We start from the raw sequence: 23,773 nt of genomic DNA on the forward strand, positions 1-23,773 counted from the left end.
GAAAATTGCAGTGGATCCGCAAAGGGCCGTGCCCGGTTTCAGCATCTCCACTGTGTGCCCATGTGGGGGAACTTTTATTATGTAAAGGAGCTAAATATGCAAATAGGTGGTGTGTCCATACGGGGTGGGGGGGTTGTGGCCAGCTGCAGCCTCTGGTTATGCGACCATCCCCCTCGTGGCTCCAGGTGTGCACGTGGGTCCCTTGCAAAGGCGGTGGAGGTCACCCCATGGGGTGCAAACTGGAAACATGTCTGCCGCGTGGCAGTGTGAAGTTGGCCTTGGGTGTGTTTCGTTTCTCTGTTCACTGATGTTGAAGAAGCTTTTTGTCCTCAGTCTTCCTTTCCACCTTTTTTAAAATGATTCTGTATGCCCGTAGTAGCTCTTCATGGAACAGATGCTGACCGAATTGACACAAGGCTGACTTCACTGGAAGGATGAGAAACTCCTCCGAAGGGAAACGGAAGTATTTCTTCTCCCTGCCCCCTTTCCAGAAACCCTCCCCTCTTGAAGCATCGTAGAAAGAATTGCGTAAATGCAGATACAACTGAGAACATTACAGGCACAATACACTGCTTGTATGTCCATTTCCCAGTTTACCATAGTGTTAAAAAGTCCTTTCACTTATTAGTTACTACATGCATAGGATTCAATATCAAACCATTAGTGCTACTGCCTTATTTCTTGCTTTGAGAATGTACTCACATTAAAATAAAAAATCAACCTTAAATGTTTGGCAAGTTTTTGAAGATGGCTTGCAGGATAATTATGTAATTTTAGGGTGTTTCATTACTGAAGAGATTAGTTCAATTCTAACAGCTACAAATCACACCCGTTATCACTCTCCAAACAAAACCATTGTAATTAAAATCATACAGTAGAAGTTTGTATTTAGCATTTATTTTTGCATGTGGATGTTGATTAGCTAATAAAGACTGTAAACAAATCTTCCTTATAGTTGCTGCCTATCATTTAATATCATGACTGTTAAAACTGAGGTTTACCCAAATGAGAATTTGTACCATGAGCATTATGCCTAATTCTCAGGCCATTGGCACTACCCCTTACTGTACTCTATATTCGTTAGCCTGTGTCCAACCACTCATGCACAGATGGCACGTGGAGTTTTCCCACATTCCTCCCCACTTTGGCAGCCCCTTGTGGTCCCTGGAAATTCCTGTTGTAGCCCTGCCTCTTCTGCCTGTGGTTTGGTTTTAATGTTGATAATTCTATGATGATTTATGGCAGTGATGGCGAACCTTTTAGAGACCGAGTGCCCAAACTGCAACCAAAAACCCACTTATTTATCGCCGAGTGCCAATGCAGCAATTTAACCTGAATACCACCCCCAGAGGGGGCCCAGAGGGAGAGGCTAGGGTTGCCAAGTTCCTCTTCGCCATGAGTGGGAGGTTTTTGGGGTGGCGCCTGAGGAGGGCGGGGTTTGGGGAAGGACTTCAGTGCCATAGAGTCCAATTGCCAAAGTGGCAATTTTTTCCAGGGGAACTGATCTCTATTGGTTGGAGATCACCTGTAATAGCAGATCTCCAGCTAGTACCTGGAGATAGGGCTGTCAAAAAAAAAAAATTCGGTACAGTTCGGATTCGGCCGAATTTGACCCTTGTGGGTTCGGTACGTGCCGAAGTCCGAACTCCCCCGCTTCGGATCCCCGGTAATTCGGGGGGATCCGGAGTTCGGGGGAGAATTCGGCCCCAGCGCGCCTTCAGAGGGATTCCCTGAAGGCGCGCGGGGACCCTTTAAACAGATATGAGCCTCCCAGCTGGGAGGCGCAGATCAGTTTAAAGGGCAGCCCGCCCCCCTTCAGCGGGCTCCGCTGGAGAGGCTCGGGCTGCCCTTTAAACTGATCTGAGCCTCCCAGCTGGGAGGCGCAGGTCAGTTTAAAGGGCAGCCCGCTCCTCTCCAGCGGAGCCCGCTGAAGGGGGGCGGGCTGCCCTTTAAACTCTGCGCCTCCCAGCTGGGAGGCTCAGATGAGTTTAAAGGGCAGCCCACCCCCCTTCAGCGGGCTCCGCTGGAGAGGCGCGGGCTGTCATTTAAACTCATCTGCGCCTCCCAGCTGGGAGGCTCAGATGAGTTTAAAGGGCAGCCCGCCCCCCTTCAGCGGGCTCCGCTGGAGAGGCGTGGGCTGTCATTTAAACTCATCTGCGCCTCCCAGCTGGGAGGCTCAGATGAGTTTAAAGGGCAGCCCGCCCCCCTTCAGCGGGCTCCGCTGGAGAGGCTCGGGCTGCCCTTTAAACTGATCTGAGCCTCCCAGCTGGGAGGCGCAGGTCAGTTTAAAGGGCAGCCCGCGCCTCTCCAGCGGAGCCCGCTGAAGGGGGGCGGGCTGCCCTTTAAACTGACCTGCGCCTCCCAGCTGGGAGGCTCAGATCAGTTTAAAGGGCAGCCCGCGCCTTTCAGCGGGCTCCCCTGAAGGGGGGCCGAATTTGCCGAATTTATTCGCGAACTCCCGAACTCGCTGAATTCGGTCCCCCCGGTTGCCCGCCAGTTTTGAGTTCGGATCTGTCCGAACAGAAAATCACCGAATCAGGGGAAATTTGGTTGATTTTCAGTTCGGACCGAACCGAATTGACAGCCCTACCTGGAGATTGGCAACTAGTTCCTTAGTGTTTTCTCTCTACATATCAAGACAAATGGAAAGGTGTTTGGAGGATGGCTTGTGGGCACTTCAAAGGTGGAATAGGACTGCACGCCCCTCCGCCCGCACAGACCCAGAGGGTGCCGGAGAAGCCGCTGGAGGGAAAGAAGGAAGGAAGGAAGGAAAGAAGGGAAGGGAGGGGGAAAGGGAAGGAAGGGAGGGAGAGAAAGAAAGAAAAAGAGAGAGAAAGGGAGAAAGAAATGGCGCAAGGGAGAGAAAGAAAAGGACAGAGGGAGACAGAAAAAGAAAGAGGCCATTTATGCATGGCAGGTTTTGCCTTGGATTTGCCTTGGATTTCGGTGGGGCGCGGCGGCAGGCTTGTGAGAGGCGAGCAGGGTGGGGCAGAGGGCGCCTCCTTCGCACCCACCGACCAGCCATGCCCCTCCGCCCGCACAGGCCCAGAGGGAGCCGGAGAAGCCGCCGTCCATGCCGAGTGTGAGCGCTCGGCTTCTGTTCCCCGCTCTCCCACCCGCCTGGCTGGCCGCGCACGCTCCAGCGGCGGCAATGGTGGCAGCTTCTGTGGGAGAGTCCGGGGGCCACCGCCAATCATGTCGGAGGTTCCCCACCCCTGGGCTACAGCCTCCCCTATCCGGGGTGGGGCAGAGCCGGAAAGGCCAGCGGCTTGGAGGAACCGTGCGTGCCGGCAGAAAGGGCTACGCGTGCCGGAAGTGGCACCCGTGCCATAGGTTCGCCAACACGGATTTATGGCATTGGCTTTACTTGTAAACTGCCTCCAGCAGGTCTCCAGAGAAGCTGCATTATAAATTCCCTAAATGAGCAAATCTGGGGTTTTGGGACCCTATCCAGAGATGACACGGCTGTGTGGGGTCAGGGTGCTACATGGGGTGGGAAGATAGCAGCTTTGCAGAGAGAAGGGCAGAGGTGGTCATGCTTCTTTCCTGGACTTGTGTGGATATTCCCTGCATATCCTGCAAACCCCCCCCCCCCCGGGGCTTTATTTTTATTACATTTCTACCCCGCTCTCCCCAACCCGAAGCTCGGGCTCAGAGTAACCTTTTGAAAGGGATGCTGGAAAACAGGAACAGCCTTCTGTGAGCACAAAGTTGCATGTGGGCCATTATTTCTCCAAAAATTATAATTGATAAATGCATTATATATTTCCTTTTAGGAACGGAGGGCATCCTTTTAGAAGCGTGCTAGTGGGATGTGTGCTGTCCTCACCCATTCTGAATACTGATGCAGTACAACTGTTGAAATTGTAAGATGTAAAAGTGGGTTAAGAGATACTGTCATGGTGTGGGGCTGTGGGGGTTTGCCCCGCATGCCCTCCTTTCCTGTGAGGGGCTGTGGCTCAGTTTATAGAGCCTCTGCTTGGCATGCAGAAGGTCCCAGGTTCAGTCCCCAGTGGCATCTCCGGTTAAAGGGACTAGGGCAGGTAGGTGATGTGAAGGACCTCTGCCTGAGACCCTGGAGAGCCGCTGCCGGTCTGAGAATACGGACTTTGATGGACCAAGGCGGGGGGGGGGGGGTTCTGATTCAGTCTAAGGCAGTGTTCAGGTATGTGTTCCTCCTGCCCCCCCCCTCCTCACCTGGTGGCTACCATCCTGGTCCAGAACCCCCCACAAATCAGGTCCTAACTAGCTGATTTTGACGCTCCAGTGGAAACTATATGCCTCATATCAATACTGAAATCAACGAAGGAGGAGGAGGAGGAGCTGGTTTTTATATGCTGACTTTCCCGACCAGTTAAAGGAAGACTCAAAGCGGCTCACAATCGCCTTCCCTTCCCCACAACAGACACCCTGCGAGGTAGGTGGGGCTGAGAGAGCTGTGACTGGCCCAAGGTCACCCAGCAGGCTTCCCGTGGAGGAGCGGGGAAACCAGCCCGGACCTGCAGATTACACCCCGACACCACGCTGGGCCAGGATGTTCCACAGCGCCGCCTGAAAGGGGAGGGCCCCTGCCCATCTTGGCCGGACAGGTGGGCACGGGGGGGGGGAGGTGGCAGAGGGGGCCCTGTCTGTGCCTGGGGGACCCTGGAGAGCTGCTGCTGCTGCCAGTCTGGGTAGGCCATGCTGACACCCCCACCCCACCCCCAGGGGGCCGAGGGTCTGGGTTTTGGGGGGGCGTGGTTTGGGGAGGGGCTCTGGCGCCATGGAGCGCGGCGTCTTTTTCTCCTGGGGAGCTGACCTCTGCCGCCTGGAGATCAGCTGTCATAGCGGGAGATCTCCAGCCACCACCTGGAGGGTGGCAACCGGATCCCGGGGGGCCAGCCTCGCTCGCCCCCCCCCCGCCAAAGCAGCCCCCTCCCCCAACGGCGCCGGCCGGCGGATCAGCGGCGACCCCCGGGAGGTCTCCAGGCCCCCCCGGGAGGTTGGCAGCCCCAACAAGCGCCTCTTCCCAACGACGAAAAAGGATGGAGGGGGAGGGGGGAGGAGGGGGGAGGGGGGAGGAGGAGGGAGGGAGACGCACACGGAGCCCCGCCTCCCGCCCTGGGTGAGAGCGCGCCGGGGGGGCGGGGCCGGAGGCGTTCCCCTCCTTGCAGGGCGGGGCGTGAGGGGGCGTGGCGCTGCGCGGCGACGTCAGGCGGCGCGGCGGTGCTCCTCCCCTTCCGCCGCCTGAGGGGGGGGTGGGGGTGGGGCGTGTCCAGGGGAAGCGGCGATGGCGTCGTCGTGTGAGGAGGGGGGCGACGCTTTGCCGGCGCTGGTGGAGGCGCTGAGCACGGCCGGCGGGCCGGAGCCCGAGCCCCGCGCCATGAGGCAACTCAAGCGCCTCTGCAGGTCGGTCGGTCGGGTGGGTGGGTGGGTGGGAGAGGGGGGTCGGGCGCCTCCTCGCCTGAGGCCTCACCTGAGGGAGGGAGGGGGGGAGGGGCGGTGCCGCCTCCGCCTCCCCCCCTGACCGGCCCCCCCTCCTCGTCTCCCCCCCTGCAGGGCGTCCCCGGCGGCGGCCCCCGCGCGGGCCTTCGACCTGCTGTGGGCCCAGCTGTCGTCGGGGCACTGCGAGGTGCGGCTGGGCGCCTTCCGCGTGCTGGACGAGCTCTTCCGCCGCTCGGCCGCCCTCCGCGCCCGCGCCGCCCCGCGCCTGCCCGAGCTGCTGGGCCTGGCCGCCGGCACCGACGCCGCGCGCCCGCTGCCCCCCCCCGGCCCACGCCGCGCGCAGCCTCCGCGCCCACGCCCACCGCGCCCTCCGCGCCTGGCAACGACGCTTCGGACACGCCCACCCGCAGCTCGGCCTCGCCCTGCGCTTCCTCCGCCACCAGCGGCAGGTACGGGGCCCCGCGCGCCTGCGCAGGGAGACCGCGGAGCGGGGAGGGGGCCCGCCAGGGGCCATCTAGTCCAGCCCCCCGCGCAAGGCAGGACCGCTCACAGCTCCCTCCACACCCCGGGGACCCCCCCCCCACTCCATGCCCAGCAGATAGGCGGGTGGGAACCCTCGAGGATCCCTGGCCTGGAGGGAAATGGCTTCCTGACCCCCAAGGGAAGTAAGCCCTCGTTAGCCAGGATGCCCCCCCTAAAGGTCGGTGTGGGTGGCAAATAACGAACAAATCCCCACTCGTGCCAGGGAAGTTGGTGGGGGGGGGCACCTTGGGCCTGTGACACACCCTCCCAGCCTTGCCTACCTCACAGGGGTTTTGTCGTGAGATGGGTGTCAGCCGCCTTGGGTCCCCACTGGGAGGAAAGGCGGGGTGCAGATGAATTAAAAGAAGCAAACCACGTTCGGCAGGCAAGAACCGGCATGCCTCTGTCTTTTATGCTGCACTGTCCTCTGTAGTGACGGTGGCTATTTTCAGGTGGACTTTCAGGATATAAATGCCAGGACTCCAGTCGAAAGAAGAAGAGATGAAGAGAGACAGAAACGGTTGGACAGTATTTACAAAAACAAGGCCCAAAGGGCTGAAAAAGAAATGGAAGGTAAGCTTGTGTGCGGGAGCAGCATCTTGAAATGGAAACGGGCCCAACACCCGCTGGCTCAAGTGCTCAGGCGTAGCTCTTGGCATACTTAACAGACTTGCGTCGACAAAGAGCAGACAGGGCCTCAATGAGGCTGTAATATAAAATGAGGAAAACGGTAGGGAGAGAGGTGGGAATGAAGAAGCGTGATGGCAGTTGTAATAGTTTGTGGCAATCCTGAATCAAACAGCATGGCATCAAAACTGTTTCTGGGCACACAGTTCTACAATTGAAACCCCAAGCAGATGTTGAACTGCCAAGCAGAGCCTTGTAGGTCTCTCTCAGCCAGAGTGCTTCTCTTGGCCCTTCTGTCTACCTGACTCCCTGCAGGAGGAAGTGTGGCCGGATAGGGCATTGTGTGTAAACTTGGATCACGCAGGTATGTTCCTCGTTGTCACCTATAGAAAGGAGAAATAAAAAGGCTGCACCAGTAACAGGAGATAAAAATATGCTTGTTTGAAGGGCTACTGCAATAACTACAAATATTTTTTAAATCTATTTTTCCCTTTATTGTTACCTGCAAGCTTGCTTCTTTTTGCTTCCTAGTTTTCTGAATCACAACAGGAGAAAGTGGTTTCACAGTAGTTTCTTCCTGGTTTTGCAGGAGCTGTAGTTCGGCAGTGAGACTTGTTTTTTTTTTTTTTTTTTTGGGTGGGGGGGAGAAACAAGTTTACATTGACATTAGCAGTCCATTGAGATGAATTTTGTGGTGGGTGGCAGGGTCTCTATAAGAAGAGTGTGTGTTGATGATCTGTATCGTATATGACGGTGTTCTGAAACTACTGTCACTTGACAGACATGACCCCAGAGATCGAAGCTGTGCTGACAGAAATGGAGAATTGCTTCCAGCTTCTCATGCCCAATCCATTCGACTTCACGGTGAATGATACAGAAACTGCGGCTTGGAGGGTTGCTGAAGGTGACCAGTCTTCCTGTTCACCTGCACAGGTGGTAGACCATCCGGTTCCTTTCCTGGAACAGATGGGAGACGAGCAACCCTGTTGCAGCAAGGACCTTCCTTCCACCTCTCGCGCTTCAGAAGCTGATGATAGAGGCTCTGATGGCGAAATGGACAAGGACGCCGGCAGAGGAGGTTCTTTGGCATCGGAACTGGCTTCTGGCTGCCTCGGTGAGGAGGAGGAGGATGAGGCAGCCTTCGTCCGGAGTCATGGTCTCGGCTCTCATAAATATGCTCTCAGTCTTGAAATTTCTACTGGTACGTGTACCCAGTTTCATGCCAATGTTCATTACAAGCACTTCTTCTACTTGCAGGTTTACCAACACCTTTGACTCAGTAACTTTGACTCAGCTTGTCACTACATTTCATCAGCATGCAATAAAACTTTTCCAGGTAATTTGTCGGTCAGAACTGCAGTTTTGAGTGTTTGTGCCTAGTGCTGGGCAAGTAGGACAGCATAAATACTCTGTTGTACCTAACAGTTACCCTCCTAGGGCTGCTAGAGGTGGTCTTGGAGTCTGGTGTTGAGGTTCTTGGTGATGTGAAAATACATCCCAAGGCTGCCTTAAGTGGACTGACTTATGAGAGGTAAGATTCAGACTATTGCAACAACTGTTGGTTGGCTGCAAACACCCCCTTCCTGGCCTTGTCACTTGGCTGAGCGTTTACTATGTAGCTTTTTGGGGGAAGATTATCTAGTTCCATTTCAGGGCAATTTGTAATTTTGTGTTAGTAAGGAAACTGGTTTGATGACTTCCCCTACCCCTCTGATTCACCTTTTCAAAGTGACAGAGGTGGGAATGCGACGGTCTTGAACCTGTCGGTGGCGGTTATACTGTTCTCTCCATGTTGTGTTTTATGGTCCAGGGGCTCAGAGGGGCATGGGGGGAGGGGGCACTGATCCAATGGTCCCACCCTGGCCCCCTGATGTTGAGGGCTTTAAAGTGTCATCTGTAGGTACATGAAGAACAACTTTGTGTTTCTCTTCAGCAGATTTGGGGAATGCATTGGATGTTGTGAAGTGATGTAGCATGCGTAAGAGGTTGAAGGAGGCCCAGTAGACTGGAGCTCAGTCTAGACAAATTGAGGTGCTGTTGTAGAGAAAGTCAGTATATAAAAACCAACTCGTCATCTTCTTCTTCTGCCAGATAATTGTCAGTTGGTATATTTATATCAGTTTTATAGACTTGGTTTTTTAACGAAACTTGGATGTTCATTTTTTTTCTGTTGCTGATAGATGTGAAACTGCAGGAGAACGAAGACAATACAGCCATAATAAACACTGTAACAGATGCTCATAAACTTATCAGAAACAAATTCTTGCCATCTGTACAATCTTGGATTCAGGTAAGGAAAGACTTTTCTATCAACGTTGAAAGTGGCTTTTTTTCATCTGCTGTCCTTTAGAGCCTTTTTTCATTCATCTGCTGTCTTTTAGAGCCAAAACGCTGATGAGCTGCCATGTTCCGTCTTTTAGTGTTTTGGGGGGGTGGGGGTGGGGGCGCAGCTGTGACTTCAGGGCTTCTGAATCCAAGAGCAGGGCTGCTGTCTCCAAGCCTCTTACGGCTTTATAATGCAAGCCTGGAGTTCAGTACATTTCCCCAAATGCTTTATTTCTGGGCTAAATTCTGTCTTTGAGCAGATGTTTCCCAGCTGTTCATTTCCATGTGTTCTTACTTTGATCGAGTCAGCCTTTGTGATTTTTTGCTTAGAAAAATGCATCTGTGTGGGCTAGAGAGACGGGGGGGGGGGGAAGTGGGTAGATATCCTTTCTTCTGTGGTGCTGTTCAGCACTAGTATAAAGTGCAGTATTAAGTCCCTGGGGAAGCGAGGGAAGGGGGAATCTCTTACAGTCCTTGGAGGTGGGCAGTGCCTCGTTCCTTGCCCACGCTCAAAAGAGCCATTGCTGGCAGACACGCAGAAGTAGTGGCTCCCTGGAGGTCTGTGTGGAGCGAATGGGGGTTGATACGTCATCTATCTAGAGCAGTGGTTCCCAAACTTTTCAGGCCACCGCCCCCTTGGTTCCACAAACTCAACCTCACCGCCCCCTACCCTATCCTATAAAAAGCATTGTTCAAAGTAGGGGTTTGCATGACTCACTGAAGAAGATAACAACACTAGAAGAAGGGCCCATTCCATTATTGGGGGTATGCTGGACAAAACAAAAATCTTCACCAGCTGGCGAAAGACACCGATGGAGGGAGGCTGATAAATTTACCTGGGGAAGGGTGTTTCAAAGTATGAATTGGGTCCCTGTCCACTTTATGCTACCAGAGCACTGAGGAAACCAGAACCCTCAGTAAATAGTTATTTTCTTCCATCTGCAAGGAAAGAGGGTGTTGTGGCCCCTCCAGTTTCCAGGGCTGAGGCAAAACTCTACTGGCCCTGTTGTGTCTGGCTGCTCCTGTGTTTGAGAGGTGGACATCTTGGCATGTGTTTCGGTGACGTAACCATTCTTTACAATTAACTTTGTAGTTGTTCACAAGAGCTGCAATAAGCGATGATCGCCTGAGAAAAGCTATTGATCTTAAAAATAAGCTGGAGACTGCATTGGAGAAGCATAAGGAGATGAATATTGAATATAAGGAGAAGAGGAGGAAAGTGGTGAGTTGAACTAATTTTTTCTCCCCAAGTAGCTTACTGGGAATACAGTTTATATACTGAAAGTGACGTGTTCGTGTTTTCTCGTTGTGTATCCTAGTCAATTTTATATACTAGGAAGGGGGTCTGGAAATGTGGGGGAAAGCATTACATGTAAAATGTCTTGTTTGATCTTGACCTAATGAATTCTTCTAGAACTTTTTATGAAATCCTTTGAGATTTTTGAATGCTACCATTTTTATGATAAAGTCCCAGTTCTCTGCTTGTGCATCTTATTCTTTCGTGTCTCTTAAGGGCAGAGCTTGGAGTGGGGCCTTTGCTTAAGCACTTGTGAACGACAACAATAAAAAGTTCACAAAGGGCCGTGGAGCGGAGTTCAGCCATTGCAAGTCAGTGGGTTGGAGCCATGGTGTGAGATTGGAGGGAGGGACCTCACTGTGGACAAACCAGGGGGGAGCTCGTTTTGCCGTCTGCGTCAGATTGATGCTTTGTCTCGGTGCTGTCGTATTTCTCCTGTCACAAAGCTGTCCGTTGATGCCGGGGTTTTGGGTTCTTTCATGCATCGTAAGATTAGCCGTGTTTGAAGCCAAGTCAGTTTTTACTAATTAGCCGTTTTTCCCATAGCAGGAGGGCAAATGTTCCATTAAAAAGCTGTATTTATTTATTCCTCATATTTATATATATCTTAATAACTTGTGCTTTTGTTTCATTTATAAAGAACCCAAGAGTTTTTGTATTTAATCTGGGATTTTAAGAAATCCACTTTAATGTCAAACATCATAGTGAGCAGGAATTGTCAAATTGACTGGCTTAAAATGTGGCCATGTCCTCAGCCTCTGCTGAAGGAAATTATGTAGCGTGTCCAAAAGGAAGAAGGGGATTCCATGATAAGATTTCCAAGGACATTTCCTGGTGTGCAAGCTGCTACATCTGATTGAGGAGCTAAAATGTGGGCATTTGTTCAGTGGCCACATCCAAATCCTGAGTGAAGGCTGGCATGTGACACTGAGTAGCGTAGGGGCCCCAGTCTTGTTCTGTAATAAAGGATCCCCACGGCATTCATCAGTTACTGAGTTCAAGGCTCATAAACATTGGCTTTATTTAGATGGTCATAACCTGCTTTTGTCCCAAAGCAGCTTACAACGTTGTTCTCCATACCTTCATTTTAGCCTCACAACAGCCCCCCTGTGAGGTAGATTAGTGTGAGGGTGTGACTGTCTCATAATCACAAAGGAAGCTTCCATGACAGCATGGGGATTTGAACCTGGGTCTCCTAGTCTGGCTGGCAGATCGCTATGCCACGCTGGTTTGTGAGTGGTCTTTTGCCGTGAAGGGGCTAGTTGTGTGGATTTCAGCATCGTTTAATATTTAAGCTTTGTTTTCACAGTTAAGGAGCCCCGTGGCGCAGTCTTAAGCTGCAGTACTGCAGTCCAAGCTCTGCTCACGACCTGAGTTCGATCCCGGCGGAAGTCGATTTCAGGTAGCTGGCTCAAGGCTGACTCAGCCTTCTGTCCTTCTGAGCTCAGAAAAATGAGTACCCAGCTTGCTGGGAATAAAATGTGGACAACCGGGGAAGGCAGTGGTAAATCACCCCGTAAACATAGTCTGCCTAGTAAATGCTGGGATGTGACATCACCCCATGGGTTAGGAATGATCCAGAGCTTGCACAGGGGACTACCTTGACCTTTCCCTTGTCTCCCCTTCCACTCTCCAGCTGAGTGACCAGGTGCTGGCTTTGCTCTGCCCCTAGAACTGCCCTGAGCAGGGGAGGCCTTCTGAGGCTGCCCTTGAGGTCTGGGACAAGATTTTGTGCAGAATCCAAACACCACATCCACCCAGCTTCTTCCTCCTCTGCTCTCAAACACTAAACCAGAACAGACCAAGACATCTCCTCCTTCTGAGGCCAAGCGTTTGTTTCCTACACTTTGTTTGAATACTGGCTTCTATTCTATGTTTACTGTGATTCACACAGATTAAATATTTAACAGCTGGTACAGACCATGCTGCTGAACTTTGCTGTTTAATTTGAAGTTTCCCAGTACTTGAAACCCTGAAGGCTGCAGATAATTGTTTTTTAGAGCTTGAATTCAGACATGCCAAACTCTGTTACGTACTAACAGGTGCTTGGAAGCTGAAGACAGGGCTTAGAACCCAGAACACCAGGCAAATAGCTTAAAGCTACTTCTCTGCCTGCAATTTCCTACCTGTTCAGTGGTCGCAGCTCCACGGAGCATTGATCATTGACTGCAGCTTTGGGCTGTCAGTTCAGGTTATCTAACACGTCATAGTTAACAATCATTAAGCTTATAAGGTATTTTTGTGAGTGGACCGGGACGTTCCCCCCCCCCCATGCAGCCTGTGATCCTGGGAAGGGGGACCCCCAAGAACAGCACGGAAGGCAAATCGGGGTTCTGCAGTTGGATTTGGTGGAAATTACCACACCCCTTCCGTTAGTGGAAAATGTCATCTGGATCCCACCCATCCTCTGAATTAGGCCCTGGCACTTATTTATATAGAAGAAATAAGTTATTTATTTAGATTGTAGGAATGTTGCTATTTTGAGGTAGGATATTCCAGTGCAGAGCTTCATACTGGCATCATTTGAGCTCAGATGCTACACAAACATCACGAGAGGGAGAGGGAGACAGACACTGATTCCAAGCACAACAGGGCAGCAGGTTCTGCTGAAACTAATCACCGCTTTCCACAGCTTTTCCAGAATTACTCCAGTGGCCAGTAGAGGGCGGGCATCCTACACATGGACACTTCTCTATGGGCATTTCAAGCTCTCTCCCCCCCCCCCCCCGCATTGGACAGTAGTTCTGGTGTTACAACCTGTTGACAGGTGAACAGTGCAATAGTATCCCTGTTTTTCTTTCCAACATAAAAATAGCTAAAAGAGGACTGAGAAAAATACTAAATCGTGGCTGAAGTTCTTATTAACTAATACATTTCTTCATTTGTAAGAACATGAGAACATAAAGGCCATGCTGGATCAAACCAAGGTCCGTCAAGTCCAGCAGGCTGTTCACATAGTGGCCAACCAGGTTCCTCTGGGAAGCCCACAAACAAGATAACTGCAGCAGCATTACCCTGCCTGCGTTCCACAGCACCTAATATAATAGGCATGCTGCTCTGATACTGGAGAGAATAGGGATGCATCGTGACTAGGATTCATTTTTAACTAGTGGCCACTGATAGCCCCTATCCTCCATGAATACGCCCACTCCCCTCTTAAAGCTCTCCAAGTTGGCAGCCATCACCACATCCAGGGGCAGGGAGTTCCACAATTGAACTATGCATTGTGTGAAGAAATACTTCCTTTTATCAGTTTTGAATCTCTCACCCTCCAGCTTCAGCAGATGACCCTGCGTACAAAGACTTGCTAAATATAAATATAAGTGGTCCAAAACCATTTATTAGGATCAGTTCTGATGAAATTATTATCACAGATACCTGTTTTGCGGTTGCATAATCTAATGCCTTTGGAGTGTTAAGAACACAACAGAAACGCAATAGAACACAGAATTTTTTAAATACATGTTTTCCTTCTGTGCAAGGTGGTGATAGTAACCCTGGTAGCAAAATCTGTCTTGGGTAACCCTGAGCATCTCCATAACAAACATCTACTGAGATCTGAAGCCAGAAATCACACTGTTGTACTGCAGAGAACAAAAATCCCGCCCCTCTTGCCTGCATAAGAAGAAAAAATATGTTAGGCTGTGGTGCTTAGAAGCTTTTCACAGTCCCAGGCACAGAGTCATGATTTTCTGCTGAAGTAAAAAACCTAATGGCTGATCTGAAACAGTTCAAAGGACCACATTAATAATTCAGTATTTTAATTGTTGCCCTGACCTGGATAGCCCAGGCTAGCCTGATCTGGTCAGATCTCAGAAGCTAAGCAGGGTCGGCCCTGGTGAGTATTTGGATGGGTGACCTCCAAAGAACACCAGGGTCGTGACACAGAGGCAGGCAATGGCAAACTCCCTTTCAGTGTGAAACCCCACTTGGGAATTTGCTGATAAAATGTATTAAATACTACTCAGGAGGGATTTTTAAAGGTGTGTCAGGAAGTTAACCATGATGAATTCTGATGACCCTACACACTAAAATAACAAAACCGGGGGCGGGGGATAAAACAAACATTGATTAATACAAAAAGTACTAATTACTTTATGGAGTAGTTTGCCATTGTCTTCCCCAAGCAAGTTGGGTACTCATTTTACCGACCTCGGAAGGATGGAAGGCTGAGTCAACCTTGAGCCAGATACCTGAAGCCAACTCCCGTTGGGATCGAACTCAGGTCGTGAGCAGAGCTTTTGACTGCAGCTTACCACTCTGCGCCATGGGGCTCTTCCTTCTACAATAACTGTCACTTTAAAAAATGCAGATCCCCTGCCATTTCTTCAGGTAGTTCACAATATACATGCCATGTAATAGAATTAAAACCATCTCTGGCCCAGGCCAAATCATGGCCTTAGTAAAGAGCATCACATTTAACAGCCTTCAACAGGACTGAGAATAATTTATACTCCTACGTGTTTTAAACAAGGTGCCTGCAGCTTTTATCATGTGAAACGAGAAATGTCCCAAAGAGGCTTTCCAGGCTAATACGGACCTGGCCGCGGTTCCCAATTGGATTTGGTTGTTGCTGCAGGGAGGAAGGAGTGACTGTCAGAGGTGGGGGTCCGACAAGCTGCAGGAAACTTCAGGCGTCACAAAATCAGCTGCTAAGGTTCTGCCCCTCTCTCCACTCACAATATGATGTGAGGGTCTTCTCAATTCCTTGGAGGAAATTCAGTGGGTTCATGGTGTTTAGAACTGCGTGCGTTTCTGATCCCCCTGCTGGGACTGCCTTTTGAAAAGAGGAAGAATCCGATGGGTTGTAGATCACTTAATGAGCCATTTACAGTTATGATTAAAAGTGCAGAATAGACAATTTGTAAAAATCTCTATTCTAGTAAGTTCCTTTCTTGGGTTCTATATTGTTTGTTGTTTCAAAAGGTTTCTATACTCTTATTAATGAACACTGCATGATTTACTTATATTTCCTCCATTTATGGTGACGGCTATATTTTATGCTGTGACCAAGCTCAAAAATGCGCTCACATAAAGTTGTCCGTATAAATTGGTTCCAGTGTGGTAAATATTAATTTCTTGGCCAAAAATCTGCTCTCCTCTAGGAGAAAATATTTAGCCTGCTATGAGTAGATGCACATGAAATATTGGTATGGTGGGATAATTTGCAAGATCTCCAAGAGAGGGTATTAGCATATAAATAGCAGATGCAACGACGACCATCACAGCTGAGTACATTTAATTTTTAGTTTATAAGACAGAATGGGTTTTTAAATGCATAGTCATCAAGCCTGCTGAAAGACAAATGAAGTTTAGAGTTCACTTATCTGAGGATGCCTGACATCGTAGCAGCGGAAGAGAAACCGAGCCCGGCACCGAAACTCTTTCAGGAGGGTGATCTCTGGGGGCAGGAAAGGAGAAGAGAAGTAACGGAGACGACAGAGCTTCAGTTGCAAAACTTCAACAGTCCCAGATGCTTTAGACCCCCGTCTGTGACTCCTTGGTGTGTCTCCCGTGGCTGCTCAGCCTCCTCAGATGGGTGGGGGGGTGTCTGCTGCTGGAGTCCTGCAGTGGGCTTATGGTTGGAGAACCAATCAAATCTAGAAACAGAACTAAAGCAAAGCATAAGTATTAACATGACACGTGAAATGATGCAAAAGTTGCAGAGTAGGACCCTGGTTTCAGCAAACTAAACACAGTAGCATAGACCACTGTTCCCAGAAATTTACCTAAGTAACTTGTGAATCATTTAGTACAATGTGACTCTGTTGCCTGCTTAGAAAAACCCTCTTGAATAATTTAGTTTTGCATAGTTTGCAGAATACCAGGAGAGTGGGAGCCTTCCTGACCTACTCGGGCAGGCCATTCCATATGGTGGGGCCACTACGGAGAACGCACGTGTATGGGTGGTTGTTGATTTTGCCCTTTTGCAGGGTGGCCCCTGCAGAAGACCTTGCTCAGATGAGCGAAGCTGACGTGGCGGTGTATTAGGGGAGAGGCGGTTTCACAGTTATGAGGGTCCAAGGCCATGAAAGGCTTTGTATGTGATGACCAATGGCTTTGGAGCAGTGGACTCTGATCTGGAGCACCGGGTTTGATTCCCCACTCCTCCACATGAAGCCAGCTGGGTGACCTTGGGCTAGTCACAGCTCTCTTTGAGCTCTCAGACCCACCTATCTCACAGGGTATCTGTAGTGGGGTGGGGAAGAGAAGGTGATTGTAAAGCCAGTTTGATTCTTCCTTAAGTGGTAGAGAAAGTCGACATATAAAAACCAACTCTTCTTAAAATGAGCCCAATAATTGATGGCCAGCCAGCAGAGCGGTATTCTGCACCAAGTAGAGTTTCTGAATGGATTTGGAGGGGAGACCGATGTGCAGTGCATTCCAGTCGTCTAGTCTCAGTGTCACCAAGGCATAGATCAAGGTGGCCAGATCAACCTTTCAAGGTAAGGGGCCACCTTTCAGGCTAGGCTGAGTTGGGAGAAAGGTGGGATATAAATAAAGTAAATAAATAAATTGGAGATTGGCAATACTGTGTGCTTTCTTAGCAACCCCTACAATGGCCTCTGAGAGGGCAGATGCTTCTTAAAGCTACAGGGACTGTTTCTGTTATTTGGGGGGGTTTAACCCCCAATGTGTTTTTTAGATTTTGGTTTTTTCTGCAGCCTGGGGTGTTTTTCAGGTTTGGATAAAGATCTCTCCTGTCTGTTCATGGCTCCAGACTGGATTTGTCCACTAAGCTGGCCAAGTTGAGAATTAAATATATTGATGGAGCTATGAGTGGAACAGAGCAAAATTTGTGCAGCCCTAAGTTGCTTCTGGGGGTTAGGGATGTGGGGGGTGCCTGCTTATAACTTCTCTGGTTGCAGTCTCCTGCGTAGCATCTTGAAAACAGGTAAAAGGAAGTATTTCTTCACCCAAAGGAAGCATTTCTTCACACAATGCAGAGTTAAATGGTTGATGGCTGCCAACTTGGAAGGGTTTAAGAGGGGAGTGGACATGTTCATGGAGGAGAGGGCTATCCATGGCTGCTAGTAAAAATGCATACTAGTCATGATGCACATGTATTCTCTCCAGGATCAGAGGAGCATGCCTGTGGTATTAGGTGCTGAGGAACACAGGCAGGATAATGCTGCTGCAGCCGTCTTGTTTGTGGGCTCCCTAGAGGCACCTGGTTGGCCACTGTGTGAACAGACTGCTGGACTTGATGGGCCTTGGTCTGATCTGACAGGGCTTTTCTGATGTTCTTAAGTGTTCCTGAGGGTCCCTTCAAAGCACCATAAATAGGGGGGGGGCTGCAGTGAGGAGGCCCCAAAAACCACAACTGCAAACTTGCTGAATTTGCAGTAGCCCAGAAACCGGCCCGTGGTTTTTAAATAAGCTGCTCTATGGCACCTGCAGGCCTCTTTTTCTAAGCAATTACCTGAACAAATGAAGAAAGATATCAACTGTTTAACATGATCTAAGAACCAACGTTTTATATCAAAGGGCTTAATTCCTCATAGTTCGCCAAGCAGTTAAATTTTTTTTACAGGAAATACAAAATTTAATTTAAAAAATCCTCTCTGAATTCAAGGATGCAGACAATAAGCATAATATTTTATGAAAATGACCCCCATATTTAAAATCTGGCATTATGCACTGTAGCACCAAATCCACATCTACCTTTTAGAAAATTAAAACACATAAATTCTGTTTAGTGTTTGATATGCGGTGCTCTAGCTGAAAGCCATAATGGCCCTAAAACCTTGGGTTGCTTTTCACCTTTCATAAATTCCTGGGTAGATTCTATACAAAAAATAATTTTCAGCTCCGTGGCTCATTGTTATTCAAACGTGATTGATCGTCGTCATTTACTCAGCGAGGAAGTTAAGTGCTCCTGTCATTTCCGAAGAGTATAATTGGGACGTTTCACAGGTCAGCGCTAGTGACAGGTTTCCCTTTTGATTAGTGTTGGACTGATAACAAAAATTACAGTTTTCCATGATGAATGCTTCCTGCAGAGGCTAAATGCACAACTCATGGATTGTGCCTAAACAAAGTGAATTTGCATCTGATTATTTCTCAGCAGAGCTTTGTGAGGGTCTCATAGTTTAAGCCCCTGCAAGTCGGCAAGGATGTTGCACCCCAACACTTACACCAGGGGAATTACTACACGGACTATTTCTGTGTGTGTTACTTCTAAAGCCTGGTTCTCTACGTGTCAGTAATCAACAACAAATAATAAAATCTAGAAAAATTTAGAAAGTCTTGAAAAATGTTGCTCAACTTTTTCAAGTTTGCACAGTAGATTTTTTTTAGACATTTGCCATATTCTACGTACAGCTTTATTAACTGCAGTCGAAATGCAGCGTGTGGTGAAATTCTTTGCAATGTATTGCCTAATGAAGTCTGGCTTCATGAAGTCTAATGAAGGGAATTGTTAGCTGGTTTGAGACTTCTTAAAGGTAGAGAAAATTGGGATATAAAAACCAGCTCTTCTTCTTCTGCCTAATAATCTCTAATAAAAGGGAACATTGCAGGTCACGTTCTTGGTTTGAAAATTATTCTAAGTTAATTATCTTTCCCTTTACCTAGACTAGAAATGAACCTGGTGTTTGTAAGTCTGATGTTCCTGTGTTGTGGAACTTTTAGCAAACTCGTATTATATCTCGACAGAAATGCTTTAAATCATAATTTGTTTTTAATTAATTTGGAGCGCCACACTGGCGTGTTCCCTGTCTGTTATCAGATTATCAAACCTTCTTCATGTTTGCCCAGTTGCAGACGTCCAAATGCCTTCCTGATATTGTTGGAATAGAGGAAATTCTCTAAATTTTTGGTCAAGATTGCTGCTGTTGTCTACAAATCCCTAAATACCAACTTCACCCCAAAAATCTTTAAAAGATTAAAGGCTAATGGGATGCTTTCTGAAGAGAGCAGTTGATAAATATAAATGTGGAGAAGGGAACTGTGGTTCGAGAGAGAGAATAGCTTCAGTATCTTAGTAACTATCTGCAGGGTGATCCACTCGACTAAGTATGATTAGTGACTTGATTTCCTGTCAAAAATTCAAAGGTGTGCGCATCTGTAATAGGGTGCTTCTGTGCACACACTGTGGCAAAGACTGCTTTTGACTGTACATGTTGGGCATTAAAACGAACAGAGTTGGAGGCAGATTGATCTGACTTGTATTAATCAAGCTACCAGAGATTCTTCCCACCTAGGAGCCACTGAAGGTAATGGGAGCTGTGGGAAATGGTGGGAATGTGAGATGTTTGTGTTGGAGTGCCAGTTGCAACTCTGTGCGTGTTTGTGAGAGAGCCAGTGTGGTGTAGTGGTTAAGAGCAGTGGTTTGGAGCAGTGGACTCTGATCTAGACAACCAGGTTTGATTCCCCATTCCTCCACATGAGCGGCAGATGCTAATGTGGTGTACTGGATTTGTTTCCCCTCTCCTACACATGACGCCAGCTGGGTGACCTTGGGCTAGTCACAGCTCTCTTAGGGCTAATTCCATTCTGTATCCAATCTAATATACATACACATTAGTAGCCAAATAAGTCCACAAATTCAGAACAAATGTTATAATATTCCACATTTGTTTCTTGTCTGTTAAAGGCAACCCTTTCTTTGACTGTGAGGTCTAACATGGTTTTAGTCCACATTCCAATATGTGGCATAGCTGTTGCTTCCTAATTCTGAATAATTATTTGTTTAGTTGTTACCAAGGGTCATAAGGTCCAGAATCTTTGTCCTTTCATGAGGTTCCCGGAAGAAGTTACCCCAATATTGCATTATGTAGATTAAGATCTAGTGAAAATTCTGGTATAATATTTGTCTATTGACTTCTGACATGATAATTGGACATACCCATAATGTGTGTCAAATTTGCTTTTGGCTGCTTATACGGTATCTCTAATTCCTGAGTCTGATAACCCCAATTTAAGGAATCTACTAAACATCCGATAACTACAAAGAATTTTTTTTAATTAATTGTAATCTAAGATCTAAAAAGGAGCCCCGTGGCGCAGAGTGTTAAGCTGCAGTACTGCAGTCAAAAGCTCTGCTCACGACCTGAGTTCGATCCCGATGGAAGTTGGTTTCAGGTAGCCGGCTCAAGGTTGACTCAGCCTTCCATCCTTCCGAGATCGGTAAAATAAGTACCCAGCTTGCTGGGGGTAAAGGGGAGATGACTGGGGAAGGCACTGGCAAACCACCCTGTAAACAAAGTCTGCCTAGGAAACGTCGGATGTGACGTCACCCCATGGGTCAGGAATGACCCGGTGCTTGCACAGGGGACCTTTACCTTTGAAGATCTAAAAAAGGACAATATTTCTTGCCATAGTATTTTCTGAATTTGGATATTGAGTTGCATGTTCCAGTTCTGCCCTAGTTCCTCAGTTACATAAAGGCACATAAAGATTTGTGTGCTTTTGGTGATGATTCAATAGAAGAAGCTGCAAGAGCATCAGGGCCTGATTTGGTATGAAGGTAGTGGGTTAAGTGTGGGCAATGCTTGAAAGGGGAAGATTGTATCCCAACCATAAATCTCTTAATGTCATCATCTCCGTTTAAACAGCAGTGTTCATGAAATGGTACCAAATGAGGTCCATGCCAACCATGTGAAAGATTTTCCTGCAGTTTTAACATTAGCGGTGCTCCATAGTATCAGTTGCACTTGTGTAGAATGGGACACAGAAGCGTAGACCATCAAAACCTTGACAAGAATATGCCAAAAATTATGAAAAACAATACTATGGCCCACAGACTGGAAACACTCAATTTACCTTCCAATTCCAAAAAAAGGAGACGTCACAGACTGTAGCAAGTATCGGACCATCACATTAATTTCTCATGTGAGTAAAGTGATGCTCAAAATCTTACAACAAAGACAGTTACAATATACGGAACAAGAAATGCTGAGGAAATTGAAATTGTTCAAGATTTTCTATTCCTTGGCTCCATCAACCACCAAAGAGATACTGCAACCAAGAGATCAGAAGGAGGCTGAGACTGGAAAGGCCTGCTGTGATGGAGCTAGAAAAGATTCTTAAGGATGTGTCACTGGTGACCAAGATCAAGATAATTCATACCACAGTATTCCCCATTACTATGTATAAGTGTGAAACTTGGTCAATGAAGAAAGCTGACTGGAAGAAAGTTGATTCATTTGAAATGTGGTAGTGGTGGTGCAGGAGAGTGTTACAGATACTGTGGACTGCCAAAAAGACAAATAAGCAGGTTCTAGATCAAATCAAGCCTGAACTGACCCTAGAAGCCAAAAGGACTAAACTGAGGCTATTGTGCTCTGGTCACATTATTGAGAAGACAAGAGTCACTGAAAAAGACAATAATGCTAGGGAACGTTCAAGGCAGCTGGAAAAGAGGAAGACTCAATATGAGATGGATTGACTCTATAAAGGAAGCCACAGCCCTTGGTTTGCAAGACCTGAGCCAGGCGGTTAAAGATAGGACGTTTTGGAGAACATTGATTCATAGGGTCGCCATGAGTTGGAAGAGACACTGTCCTTCAGTGTTACTCCTCTGAAGATGCCGGCCACAGCTGCTGGCGAAACGTCAGGAAAGAAAATACCAAGACCACGGTTACACAGCCCAGATAACCTACGAGAACCAATGAACTCTGACCGTGAAAGCCTTCGACAATATTTTGACTTGACAGCACTTAACACACACAAAACAGGTCAAATTTCTGGGATAACCCAATTTGTGCTGTAGGTTTTGTTGCAGATTGCACTGTTCCAAAAGGATTCCTGTGTCATAAGAACATAAGAAAGGCCGTACTGGATCAGACCAAGGCCCATCAAGTCCAGCAGTCTGTTCGCACAGTGGCCAACCAGTAGTACCTTTTGATTCCAGTAGTAGCTTTAGAATTGTTGAAGGAGCTTGTATTAAACCAGGGAAAATAAAATGGCCCCATCATAAAAGAACCCACTAGGGCTTTTTCATGCAGGACAACTTTGCATCGCTTAATAGCCAAGAATGCTTTTAGTTGTCAGAGTAGCTTTTCGTGTCTGTCACTTTCTAGCTCAACCTTGGTTTATGGTTGCAACGGTACATTCATCACATTTGGGGTACTTGTTTAAACTTTGTTTCAGTGTTTGCTGATTGCAGAGTCTCAGTTCTGAAGTGGTAATTCGTGGTTGGGTTAGTGAATTAAACGGTGAAGATTCGGCTGCCCTCGACAGTTTCATATCCCTCATGTAACATGTGAATGTTTGAGTGCTTCACCAATGTGCTGTTGAGCAGGCAAGAGACTTCACTTGAAAATATAATCAGGATAACATGATTTTGTGGCTGTTCCTTTCTTACATTTTTAAGTGCAGCTTATTTCGTTGAGTTCTCCAACCTGTGCTAAAAAAACACCACCTTTTATTTACTGTTTCTGTAAATATTTAGCAAATTCCAGATGGGGTTCTGTACTAAACTATGGAAATAGAGCTCTACGAAGGTATTTTCTTGAACTGATGCTAGCCAGAGCAGTGTGTGTGTGTGTGTGAGTGAGAGGGAGAGAGGGGAGCAGTTCACAGAGCAGTAAGTGGCGGATATAAAATTTATGAATCTGCTAAACTTTTAATGTGTATTTTTGTTCTCCTTTTATCTGTTAACGATACGCCTTCTGTTCATATTCTTCACACCCTGTAAATCCCAGGAGGTTTTCAGTTTTGAGGAGGGAGGGAGGGGCTGTGGCCGAGAATGCCGGTGGCCCTCCGTTTGATCCCCTGCTTTCCCCAGTTGCAGGAACCCCAGTAGCAGGGCTTGGGAATGGCCTTTTTCTGCCTGAGGTCCTGAAGCGCCTTTGCCAGGCGAAGTAGGTACTACAGAGCTGGTGATAAGGTGTCTTCCTGTGTTCAGGGGCAGGCAGGAGGCCTCCACAGTAATACCATAGAAAATCAAGTAGGAAGTTGTGTATGTCGAGGAAATCCTCAGGTATCTTGGCACTTTCCTGACAAGGTATGAGCTAGAAGTATAATTTTTACAGCGAGCCAGTGTGGTGTGGTTAAGACCAGTGGTTTGGAGCAGTGGAGTCTGATCTGGAGAACACGGTTCGATTCCCCACTCCTCCACATGAGCAGCGGAGGCTAATCTGGTGAACCGGGTTGGTTTCCCTACTCCTACACATGAAGCCAGCTGGGTAGCCTTGGGCTAGTCACAGCTCTCCTATATCTCTCTCAGCCCCACCTACCTCCCAGGGTGTCTGTTGTGGGGAGGGGAAGGGAAGGCGATTGTATGCCGGTTTGAGTCTCCCTTAAGTGGTAGAGAAAGTCGGCATATAAAAACCAACTCTTCTTCTTCAATACGACGTGGGGACTTGTGCTAATATTCAACTGAGATGGTGTGACAGACTTTTGATGACCAGATGTGTAATTATTTTTACTTTTAATTTATTTCTATCCCACCCTCAATCCCTGTCCTGGGCCAGGCTCAGGGCTAACAGCATCAACACTTAATACAATAAAATCACAATATATGGGAATCAATAAAAATATAAAACAGTTTAAAACAGTTCCAAAAACTAGTCAATTTATAGTCAAAACAAGTGGTTTTGACTGTACTGGAGCATAGAGCCACTGTGGGCC

General features: G+C 48.0%; 1 protein-coding gene across 1 annotated transcript in view; it reads left to right on the top strand.

Annotated features, from left to right (window-relative positions):
• Positions 1–5,269: 5,269 nt before the first annotated feature.
• Positions 5,270–23,773, top strand: part of UVSSA (UV stimulated scaffold protein A) — a 40,951-nt gene continuing 22,447 nt past the window's right edge. Inside the window, 8 exon segments of the mRNA XM_056862115.1 lie at positions 5,270–5,388; positions 5,539–5,740; positions 5,742–5,873; positions 6,399–6,519; positions 7,355–7,437; positions 7,540–7,774; positions 8,754–8,863; positions 9,992–10,120. Of these exon segments, the coding sequence (XP_056718093.1) occupies positions 5,270–5,388; positions 5,539–5,740; positions 5,742–5,873; positions 6,399–6,519; positions 7,355–7,437; positions 7,540–7,774; positions 8,754–8,863; positions 9,992–10,120 (1,131 nt within the window).

This window comes from Euleptes europaea, chromosome 16, assembly GCF_029931775.1.
Source record: "Euleptes europaea isolate rEulEur1 chromosome 16, rEulEur1.hap1, whole genome shotgun sequence".
Taxonomy (NCBI): domain Eukaryota; kingdom Metazoa; phylum Chordata; class Lepidosauria; order Squamata; family Sphaerodactylidae; genus Euleptes; species Euleptes europaea.